We start from the raw sequence: 12,081 nt of genomic DNA, 5'->3' as shown, positions 1-12,081 counted from the left end.
GCGCCAGAAGCTGCTCACTGGCCGAAGAAGAATATCCCGGAAGTAGGTGGATGCAGGCGCTAGTTAGCCAGCTACTTCACTTCAAAATACTGATAAAATATGTCCATATGCCATTTCTGATACGGTTGTGATTGGCATAGACATTCTGTCAAAAAATATTATGTAACTCTAACGAGCTAGACGCGAGGAGGCACAAAACAACTTTGGTAACTTCGCTTGTTTAGCTAACAAGTTAGCTGTCAAATAGTTTCACAACTGACCCGACCCCGTTCTGAGGTGACAGTTGGTTTCAGTGGAAATTTCTCCAAACCCCAAAGTCTACTGAAGAACTGTTGGGTCGATTCACGATGGATGAGGTGAGAAAGCGCACATCCAGTAACAAACGTTCGCAAAGGTAGCTAGCTAGCGCCATGGTTTGTTGTCATAACAAATGTTAGTGGCTAGTTATCGTAGAATAAAAGGCAAGCGGTCAGTTGATTCCTGGGTTATTGCTCCATCTAATGATCGTTATATTCCACTACAGTAGGTCATGGTAGTAAATGCAATCTTTAGCGATCTGTCAGATTCATATTATAGGCCGCAGATTTATCCCTGTCTAAAGACCACGTGACCTGGCCAGGAACACTCTGGGCCTTGTGGAGCGTTTCCTGATCAGATCGTATTGGCCTGTTCCAAGTGACACCCGATTGCCTATATAGTGCACTGCTTTTGACCAGGGTCCATAGGACTGAAGTATTATACTATATAGCCATTTGGGAAGGATACATTGTCAGGGTAAAACTCATGATCGTAGTAGTATAATAATACTAGTTAACATCAGACATCCCTCTGTTCCATCATTGTATCTGTGGCAGATAGCCTAGCGGTTACAAGCATTGGGACAGTCACTAGTTTGAATTGTATTTATTTTATTTAACTAGGCAAGTCAGTTAAGAACAAATTCTTATTTACAATGACAGCCTACACCGGCCAAACCCAGACGACGCTGGGCCAGTTGTGCGTCGCCCTATGGGACTCCCAATCACAGCTGGTTGTGATACAGCCTGGATTCGAACCAGGGTGTCTGTAGTGACGCCTCTAGCACTGAGATACAGTGCTTTAGACCGCTGCGCCACTCGGGAGCCACTTGGAATCCCCTAGCCGACTTGGTGAATCTGTTGATGTGCCCTCGAGCAAGGCACTTAACCCTAACTGCTCCTGTAAATGGGTCTGGATTAGAGTGTCTGTTAAATGACTAAAATGTAATTTAAACATTTATTGTAGGACGGTGATGGCAGATCCAGCCTGTCTAACTCCTGTCCCACTCGACCTAAACCCACACAGTCACCAGTTCCTGTCAGGAACCAGAGAACACTGCAGGGTCCCAAGCTGCTAAAAGTTGACTGGGATTCTCTTTTTAGTAAGTTGGAATAGTTCGGAATGTTTTGAATTTGAATTTTTGGGACAGAATAGTCATCCAACAGAAAATTACTTATCGTTGAATGATTTACGTTCATCTAACTCAGTGTTTTTCAATCCTGGTCCTGGGGACCCAAAGGGGTGCACGTTTGAGTTTTTTCCCTACCACTCACACACTTTCAACTCATCATCAACCCTTGATTTGAATCAGGTGTTTTAGTGCTAGGGCAAAAAAACTCAAATGTGCACCCATTTGGGTCCCTGGGACCAGGATTGAGAAACACTGATATAACCCAGATATGTTGAATTCATGTATTTCCACCAATAAAACTAAAGTTCTAACGCATTAGTGCTATCATTCACACAGGAGAGATACAACCTCCATCAGGAGCAGCTAAACAACACCAGGAGAATCAGCAGAAACCAAAGACATTTCACGCCTGTCCAGTGTGTGGAAGACACTGCCAAAAGTTATCCATACTGCAGATCCACATGAGAATCCACACAGGAGAGAAGCCGTACCCCTGCCCCGACTGTGGCAAAAAGTTCGCTCACCTGGGAGCCATGAGACGACACCACCTCACACACACGGGAGAGAAGCCTTACTCCTGCTCTGTGTGTGGGAAGAGTTTCACCCAATCGGGACATCTGAAAGAGCACCAACAGTCTCACTCCGGAGAGAAGCACCACTGTCTGATCTGTCTGAAACAGTATATCAGAGCAGAAGATCTGAAGATTCACCACAGAGTTCACACGGGAGAAAGGCCCTACCGCTGTGCAGAATGTGGCAAGAGCTACATCAGATCAAAGAATCTCCGGGCTCACAAGCTGACTCACCAGAGGACAGGAGGTGGTGGTAAAAGTGACAGGGAGAGGGAGATGGCAGCTACTATCCAGGGTGAGTTGGAAGATCATTTATTAATAATAAACAATGCATAAAGGACTGGGGGTGTCCCGAACAGAGTGAGCCTAGACCTGGACTAAGAAGAGCTTTTAATGGAGAATCTCTTTTGAGAATGCTTGTTAGTCCAGGACTAGGCCCATTCTGTGTCTGGGAAACTGTCTCCAGGAGGTTTTCCTGACCACATGGCCTGACCTGATGATGATTAGTTCTACATTTAGACAAAAGATGCCTGTACATCAATAGCTGTGTCATAAATGAGCAAACAGATGCTTTGTCTTTCTCTCTGCCTGCCAGTGAACGTGAAGGAGGAGGAAGAAGAGGAAGAGGTTGGTGGTTTCATCAATGCTGAAGGAGAGGAAGTTGGCTGGAGTTTCCCTGATCTCAGTAAGTAGAGGCAGAATGGTGACACAATCAGTTGTATCGGTTGTGTGTTCCAATTGACACCCTATTCCCTTTATAGTGCACTTCTTTTGACCAGAGCCCTGTGGGGAATAGGGTGCCATTTTGGACACAACCTAGACCTAGATCACTTGTTGGCTTATTTACCCACCCAATTATTTAACTCACAAATTATCTCCACAGGATCTGTAATACCAACCTATCTCCACAGGAGAGGGTCCTGTCCATGGCTCTGGTAGTCTCATTATAACCCATAATACCAACCTATCTCTACAGGAGAGAGTCCTGTCCATGGCTCTGGTAGTCTCATTATAACCCATAATACCAACCTATCTCTACAGGAGAGAGTCCTGTCCATGGCTCTGGTAGTCTCATTATAACCCATAATACCAACCTATCTCTACAGGAGAAGGTCCTGTCCATGGCTCTGGTAGTCTCATTATAACCCATAATACCAACCTATCTCTACAGGAGAGAGTCCTGTCCATGGCTCTGGTAGTCTCATTATAACCCATAATACCAACCTATCTCTACAGGAGAGAGTCCTGTCCATGGCTCTGGTAGTCTCATTATAACCCATAATACCAACCTATCTCTACAGGAGAGAGTCCTGTCCATGGCTCTGGTAGTCTCATTATAACCCATAATACCAACCTATCTCTACAGGAGAGAGTCCTGTCCATGGCTCTGGTAGTCTCATTATAACCCATAATACCAACCTATCTCTACAGGAGAGAGTCCTGTCCATGGCTCTGGTAGTCTCATTATAACCCATAATACCAACCTATCTCTACAGGAGAAGGTCCTGTCCATGGCTCTGGTAGTCTCATTATAACCCATAATACCAACCTATCTCTACAGGAGAGAGTCCTGTCCATGGCTCTGGTAGTCTCATTATAACCCATAATACCAACCTATCTCTACAGGAGAGAGTCCTGTCCATGGCTCTGGTAGTCTCATTATAACCCATAATACCAACCTATCTCCACAGGAGAGGGTCCTGTCCATGGCTCTGGTAGTCTCATTATAACCCATAATACCAACCAGTGGAAGTTGACATTGTGTTTCCAAATGCTATCACCAAGAGGTCATGAAACTGAAAGATATCAGTTTGTCTCTGTGGATGGTTTGTCTTCTGAATTGTAAGTTTCGGTGTTCCTCAAAGTTCCATTTTAGGACCACTATTGAAAACTTTGAGGAACACCGAAACTTACAATTCAGAAGACAAACCATCCACAGAGACAAACTGATATATTTTACAACAGATAAGATCTAAACCAGGCAAGAACATGTCCGTGCAGACCAATTAGGGTTTCCAATCTCTCCAAAAGAATGTGGTGATCGATGGTGTCAAAAGCGGCACTAAGGTCTAGGAGCACGAGGACAGATGCAGAGCCTTGGTCTGACGCCATTAAAAGGTAATTTACCACCTTCACGAGTGCAGTCTCAGTGCTATGATGGTGTCAAAACCAGACTGAAGCGTTTCATATACATTATTTGTGTTCGGGAAGGCAGTTCAACAATTTTGAGAGGAATGGGAGATTCGATATAGGCCAATATTTTTATTTATTTTCTGGGTCAAGATTTGTCTTTTTCAGGAGAGTCTTTATTACTGCCACTTTTAGTGAGTTTGGTACACATCTGGAGGATAGGGAGCCGTTTATTATGTTCAACATAGCAGGGACAAGTACAGCAAGTAGCTCTTTCAGTAGTTTAGTTGGAATAGGGTCTAGTAGGCAGCTGGAAGGTTTAGAGCCAATGCCTTTTTTCAGGAACATTTGCGAGAGGTATACAGGATTAAAAACTCTAGTGTCTCCTTTGATCCGAGGTCCTGGCAGTTCTGTTCAGACTCAGGACAACTGAGTTTTGGAGAAATACGCAGATTCAAAGAGGAGTCTGTAATTTGCTTTCTAATGATCATGATCTTTTCGTCAAAGAAGTTCCTGAAATGATCACTGCTGAAGTGAAGGCCATCCTCTCTTGGTGAATGCTGCTTTTTAGTTAGCTTTGCAACAGTATCAAACATACACTTTGGATTGTCTTTATTCTTCTCAATCAGGTTGGAAAAGTAGACTGATCGAGCAGCTAATCGAGGGCTCTTCGATACTGCACGGTACTGTCTTTCCAAGCTAGTCAGAAGACTTCCAGTTTGGTGGAGCGCCATTTCCTTTCCAATTTTCTGGAAGCTTGCTTCAGGTCTCGGGTATTTTCTGTATACCAGGGAGTTAATTTCTTGTGACAATTGTTTTTTGTTTTTAGAGGTGTGACTGCCATCTAGGGTAGATACCCAATTAGGGGTTTAATTGATTTTTGTACTCTGATGTCCTTGGGTAGGTGGAGGGAGTCTGGAAGGGCATCTAGGAATCTTTGGGTTGTCCGAGAATTTATAGCACAGCTTTTGATAATCCTTGTTTGGGGTCTGAGCAGATTATTTGTTGCCATTACAAACATAATAAAATGGTGTTCTGATAGTCCAGGATTATATTCCACAATATTTATTCCACGGGATGAAACTAGATCTAGAGTATGACTGTGTCAATGCGTAGGTCCAGAGACATGCTGGATATTATGTCGATGATGGCTCCGAAAGCCTTTTGGAATGAGAATGTGGACTTCTCCATGTGAATATTGAAGTCACCAAAAATGTGAATATTGAAGTCACCAAAAATGTGAACATTATCTGCCATGACTACAAGGTCCGATAGGAATTCAGGGAACTCAGTGAGGAACGCTGTATATGGCCCAGGAGGCCTGTAAACAGTAGCTATAAAAAGTGCTTGGGTGGGCTGCATAGATTTCATGACTAGAAGCTCAAAAGACGAAACTGCTTTAAAAAAATATATATATATACACTGCTCAAAAAAATAAAGGGAACACTAAAATAACACATCCTAGATCTGAATGAAAGAAATAATCTTATTAAATACTTTTTTCTTTGCATAGTTGAATGTGCTGACAACAAAATCACACAAAAATAATCAATGGAAATCCAATTTATCAACCCATGGAGGTCTGGATTTGGAGTCACACTCAAAATTAAAGTGGAAAACCACACTACAGGCTGATCCAACTTTGATGTAATGTCCTTAAAACAAGTCAAAATGAGGCTCAGTAGTGTGTGTGGCCTCCACGTGCCTGTATGACCTCCCTACAACGCCTGGGCATGCTCCTGATGAGGTGGCGGATGGTCTCCTGAGGGATCTCCTCCCAGACCTGGACTAAAGCATCCGCCAACTCCTGGACAGTCTGTGGTGAAACGTGGCGTTGGTGGATGGAGCGAGACATGATGTCCCAGATGTGCTCAATTGGATTCAGGTCTGGGGAACGGGCAGGCCAGTCCATAGCATCAATGCCTTCCTCTTGCAGGAACTGCTGACACACTCCAGCCACATGAGGTCTAGCATTGTCTTGCATTAGGAGGAACCCAGGGCCAACCGCACCAGCATATGGTCTCACAAGGGGTCTGAGGATCTCATCTCGGTACCTAAAGGCAGTCAGGCTACCTCTGGCGAGCACATGGAGGGCTGTGCGGCCCCCCAAAGAAATGCCACCCTACACCATGACTGACCCACCGCCAAACCGGTCATGCTGGAGGATGTTGCAGGCAGCAGAACGTTCTCCACGGCGTCTCCAGACTCTGTCACGTCTGTCACGTGCTCAGTGTGAACCTGCTTTCATCTGTGAAGAGCACAGGGCGCCAGTGGCGAATTTGCCAATCTTGGTGTTCTCTGGCAAATGCCAAACGTCCTGCACGGTGTTGGGCTGTAAGCACAACCCCCAACTGTGGACGTCGGGCCCTCATACCACCCTCATGGAGTCTGTTTCTGACCGTTTGAGCAGACACATGCACATTTGTGGCCTGCTGGAGGTCATTTTGCAGGGCTCTGGCAGTGCTCCTCCTGCTCCTCCTTGCACAAAGGCGGAGGTAGCAGTCCTGCTGCTGGGTTGTTGCCCTCCTACGGCCTCCTCCACGTCTCCTGATGTACTGGCCTGTCTCCTGGTAGCGCCTCCATGCTCTGGACACTACGCTGACAGACACAGCAAACCTTCATGCCACAGCTCGCATTGATGTGCCATCCTGGATGAGCTGCACTACCTGAGCCACTTGTGTGGGTTGTAGACTCCGTCTCATGCTACCACTAGAGTGAAAGCACCGCCAGCATTCAAAACTGACCAAAACATCAGCCAGGATGCATAGGAACTGAGAAGTGGTCTGTGGTCACCACCTGCAGAACCACTCCTTTATTGGGGGTGTCTTGCTAATTGCCTATAATTTCCACTTGTTGTCTATTCCATTTGCACAACAGCATGTGAAATGTATTGTCAATCAGTGTTGCTTCCTAAGTGGACAGTTTGATTTCACAGAAGTGTGATTGACTTGGAGTTACATTGTGTTGTTTAAGTGTTCCCTTTATTTTTTTGAGCAGTATATATAAATTGAAATTTGCTGTCAAATGTTAGCAACACCGAGCGTAACCTGGAGAAGAGGCCTCATTTAACACAGTAAATTCATCAGGCTTAAGCCATGTTTCAGTCAGGCCAATCACATCAAGATTATGATCAGTGATTAGTTCATTGACTATAACTGCCTTGGAAGTGAGGGATCTAACATTAAGTAACCCCATTTTGAGTTGTGAGGTATCACAATCTCTTTCAATAATGACAGGAATGGAGGAGGTCTTTATTCCAGTGAGATTGCTAAAGCGAACACCGCCATGTTTAGATTTTCCGGACCTAGATTGAGGCACAGACACGGTCTCAATGGGGATAGCTGAGCTGACTACACTGACTGTGCTAGTAGCAGACTCCACTAAGCTGGCAGGCTGACTAACAGCCTGCTGCCTGGCCTGCACCCTATTTCATTGTGGAGCTAGAGGAGTTAGAGCCCTGTCTATGTTCGTAGATAAGATGAGAGCACCCCTCCAGCTAGGATGGAGTCCGTCACTCCTCAGCAGGCCAGGCTTGGTCCTGTTTGTGGGTGAGGGTCAGTTATCTACAAATTCTATCTTTTAGTAGAGGCAGAAAACAGTTTTCAACCAGCGATTGAGTTGTGAGACTCTGCTGTAGAGCTCATCACTCCCCCTAACTGGGAGGGGGCCAGAGACAATTACTCGATACCGACACATCTTTCTAGCGATTTACACACTGAAGCTATGTTGCGCTTGGTGACCTCTGACTGTTTCATCCTAACATCGTTGGTGCCGACGTGGACAACAATATCTCTATACTCTCTACACTCGCCAGTTTTAGCTTTAGCCAGCACCGTCTTTAGATTAGCCTTAACGTCGGTAGCCCTGCCCCCTGGTAAACAGTGTATGATAGCTGGATGATTCGTTTTAAGTCTAATACTGCAGGCAATGACTAGGGTTTTCAATTTGTCAGAGCTAATGGTGGGAGCCTTCGGCGTCTCAGACCCCGTAACGGGAGGAGGAGAGACCAGAGAAGGCTCAGCCTCTGACGCCGACCCGTTGCTTAATGGGAGGAATCGGTTGAATGAGCGACACCGGTTGAGCATGCCAACAGCATTTCCTTCAAAAAGTAATGGGAAAGTTGTCCGGCTGCGGGGACCGTGTGAGGGGATTTATACTACTATCTGTACTTACTGCTGGCACAGACGCTGTTTCATCCTTTCCTACACTGAAATGACCCTTGCCTAACGGCTCCGTCTGAAGCTGGACTTGCAACACGGCTATCCTCGCCATAAGGCGGTTGTTCTCCTGTATATTATGAGTACAGCGACTGTAATTAGAAGGCTTAATGTTAATGTTACTACTTAGCTTCGGCTGGTGGAGGTCCTGACGAACCACGTCCAGATAAAGCATCCGGGGTCAAAAAGTTGAATGAAAAAAAATAAAAAATAGAACGAGGACAAAACTAAGACGTTGGCAAATTTGTTAAATGCAAAGTTTTAATTAAATGGTTAATGAAAGTAAAATAAAATGAAAAGTTTAGCAGGTAGCTGAAAAGCAACAAAATGGTTATCTATAACCCATAATACCAACCTATCTCTACAGGAGAGAGTCCTGTCCATGGCTCTGGTAGTCTCATTATAACCCATAATACCAACCTATCTCTACAGGAGAGAGTCCTGTCCATGGCTCTGGTAGTCTCATTATAACCCATAATACCAACCTATCTCTACAGGAGAGAGTCCTGTCCATGGCTCTGGTAGTCTCATTATAACCCATAATACCAACCTATCTCTACAGGAGAGAGTCCTGTCCATGGCTCTGGTAGTCTCATTATAACCCATAATACCAACCTATCTCTACAGGAGAGAGTCCTGTCCATGGCTCTGGTAGTCTCATTATAACCCATAATACCAACCTATCTCCACAGGAGAGGGTCCTGTCCATGGCTCTGGTAGTCTCATTATAACCCATAATACCAACCTATCTCTACAGGAGAGGGTCCTGTCCATGGCTCTGGTAGTCTCATTATAACCCATAATACCAACCTATCTCTACAGGAGAGAGTCCTGTCCATGGCTCTGGTAGTCTCATTATAACCCATAATACCAACCTATCTCTACAGGAGAGAGTCCTGTCCATGGCTCTGGTAGTCTCATTATAACCCATAATACCAACCTATCTCTACAGGAGAGAGTCCTGTCCATGGCTCTGGTAGTCTCATTATAACCCATAATACCAACCTATCTCTACAGGAGAGAGTCCTGTCCATGGCTCTGGTAGTCTCATTATAACCCATAATACCAACCTATCTCTACAGGAGAGAGTCCTGTCCATGGCTCTGGTAGTCTCATTATAACCCATAATACCAACCTATCTCTACAGGAGAGGGTCCTGTCCATGGCTCTGGTAGTGAAGAAAGTCCTCCTACATCAGACATCAACAAGGTGAGAGAAAAAATGACCAACATTTTATGAGATTAAATGTATTTATTAGAAATACTACACAGGGAACCTAATGTAATAGTTTTCAGGTCTTGAAAAGATTGAACAGAAATCTTGTATTGTGTTTAAATAGAGTTCTAACATGGTTATTGATGTTATGTTTTCATTGTAGGATCCTGGTGACCAATCCAGCACCAAAGCTATAGAGTCCCAGGGTCCTGATCCAAGACATGAGGAGGACATCACTCCAACACCTGGGATGAACATTCATATTGAAGAAGAGGAGGAAGTGAAAGAGGAGGATGAAGTTGGTGGTTTCATCAATTCTGAAGGAGAAGTATTTGACTGGGATTCTGTTCAACATAGTAAGTGGAGGCAGAACACTGACTGTTCTTTAGTTGACTGGGATTCTGTTCAACATAGTAAGTGGAGGCAGAACACTGACTGTTCTTTAGTTGACTGGGATTCTGTTCAACATAGTAAGTGGAGGCAGAATGCTGACTGTTCTTTAGTTGACTGGGATTCTGTTCAACATAGTAAGTGGAGGCAGAACACTGACTGTTCTTTAGTTGACTGGGATTCTGTTCAACATAGTAAGTGGAGGCAGAACACTGACTGTTCTTTAGTTGACTGGGATTCTGTTCAACATAGTAAGTGGAGGCAGAACACTGACTGTTCTTTAGTTGACTGGGATTCTGTTCAACATAGTAAGTGGAGGCAGAACACTGACTGTTCTTTAGTTGACTGGGATTCTGTTCAACATAGTAAGTGGAGGCAGAACACTGACTGTTCTTTAGTTGACTGGGATTCTGTTCAACATAGTAAGTGGAGGCAGAATGCTGACTGTTCTTTAGTTGACTGGGATTCTGTTCAACATAGTAAGTGGAGGCAGAACGCTGACTGTTCTTTAGTTGACTGGGATTCTGTTCAACATAGTAAGTGGAGGCAGAATGCTGACTGTTCTTTAGTTGACTGGGATTCTGTTCAACATAGTAAGTGGAGGCAGAACACTGACTGTTCTTTAGTTGACTGGGATTCTGTTCAACATAGTAAGTGGAGGCAGAACACTGACTGTTCTTTAGTTGACTGGGATTCTGTTCAACATAGTAAGTGGAGGCAGAACACTGACTGTTCTTTAGTTGACTGGGATTCTGTTCAACATAGTAAGTGGAGGCAGAACACTGACTGTTCTTTAGTTGACTGGGATTCTGTTCAACATAGTAAGTGGAGGCAGAATGCTGACTGTTCTTTAGTTGACTGGGATTCTGTTCAACATAGTAAGTGGAGGCAGAACACTGACTGTTCTTTAGTTGACTGGGATTCTGTTCAACATAGTAAGTGGAGGCAGAACACTGACTGTTCTTTAGTTGACTGGGATTCTGTTCAACATAGTAAGTGGAGGCAGAACACTGACTGTTCTTTAGTTGACTGGGATTCTGTTCACCCTATCTCCTATGAAGTGCACTACTTGTTGACCAGGGTCCTGGACAAAGTGGATGCACTTGATAGAGAATAAGGTACCATTTGGGATACGGACTGTGAATGAAAGTCGACTTGCTTACCTCGATACCTAACCCACTGTTATTCACACAGGAGAGAGCCCTAACTGTGGCTTAGACAGCAAAGCGAGTCCCGCTACATCAGAACATCCTGAACACCAGGAGAGTCCCAAACCTAAGACGTCCCACTGCTGCTCAGTGTGTGGCAGAGAGTGCTACAAGCTTTCGGTACTACAGATCCACATGAGAATCCATACGGGAGAGAAGCCGTACCCCTGCCCCAACTGTGGCAAGAAGTTCGCTCACCTGGGAGCCATGAGACGACACCTACTCACACACACGGGAGAGAAGCCTTACTCCTGCCCTGTGTGTGGGAAGAGTTTCACCCAATCAGGACATCTGAGGGAGCACCAGCAGTCTCACAGTGGAGAGAAGCCTCACCTGTGTCTGGTCTGTGGGAGAGGGTTCTCTAGAGCGTCAGACCTCAGGATACACCACAGAGTTCACACAGGGGAGAGGCCGTACAGCTGCGACTACTGTGGGAAGAGATACGGCCGCTGTCAGAAGCTACGGGCTCACCAGCGAACGCACCACAGTGACAGGACCCACGCTGATACTGGAGAGGAGACGGAGTGAATAACCAGGAGGCTTTGAACGTAAGACATGATAAGCTTAGTATTCCTATAGGTGATGTTAGCTGGCTGGACACATTGATCACCATCAGACAGGAGAACAATAGACTCCATTGGAACAGACATAGTTCTAAATTCCACCTAAACGATTCACAGAATTCTGATGCAGGACACAGGCTGCGGGGGAGGGGACAGACGCTGGGTGAAGATTCCCACAAGTTCCCCTGCCTGAATCCTAACCTTAACCATTAGTGGGGGAGATGCAAACCTGACCAGCGTCTCGGGGCAACTTCACCCTGCTCCGTTGGGGGAAAGAATGGGGAGGCTTTATCAGTAAGTGTTGACAGTAGAACTATGGGTGTTTTGTTAGTAGGGTGGACAAACACAACTATTCAA

General features: G+C 45.2%; 1 protein-coding gene across 1 annotated transcript; it reads left to right on the top strand.

Moving 5' to 3' along the window:
* Nucleotides 1-9: 9 nt before the first annotated feature.
* Nucleotides 10-11,761, top strand: LOC106594136 (zinc finger protein 391). The gene is made up of 7 exons (XM_045710748.1): nt 10-356; nt 1,264-1,399; nt 1,766-2,296; nt 2,597-2,686; nt 9,496-9,557; nt 9,727-9,919; nt 11,148-11,761. The coding sequence occupies exons 1-7, from the start codon at nt 348-350 to the stop codon at nt 11,687-11,689; spliced, it is 1,563 nt and encodes a 520-aa protein (XP_045566704.1). The 5' UTR covers nt 10-347; the 3' UTR covers nt 11,690-11,761.
* The last annotated feature ends 320 nt before the right edge of the window (nt 11,762-12,081 follow it).

The sequence above is a fragment of the Salmo salar genome, chromosome ssa02 (genome assembly GCF_905237065.1).
Source record: "Salmo salar chromosome ssa02, Ssal_v3.1, whole genome shotgun sequence".
In the NCBI taxonomy this organism is placed as follows: Eukaryota; Metazoa; Chordata; class Actinopteri; order Salmoniformes; family Salmonidae; genus Salmo; species Salmo salar.
Note: the sequence above shows the minus strand (reverse complement) of the source record. Positions and strands in the feature narration are given on the sequence as shown.

Excerpts from the sequence above, each read along its gene's own strand:
- LOC106594136 (XM_045710748.1), top strand. Across the intron at positions 2,297-2,596 it reads GATGGCAGCTACTATCCAGG|TGAACGTGAAGGAGGAGGAA; the intron begins GTGAGTTGGAAG and ends TCTGCCTGCCAG. Across the intron at positions 2,687-9,495 it reads CTGGAGTTTCCCTGATCTCA|GAGAGGGTCCTGTCCATGGC; the intron begins GTAAGTAGAGGC and ends CTATCTCTACAG.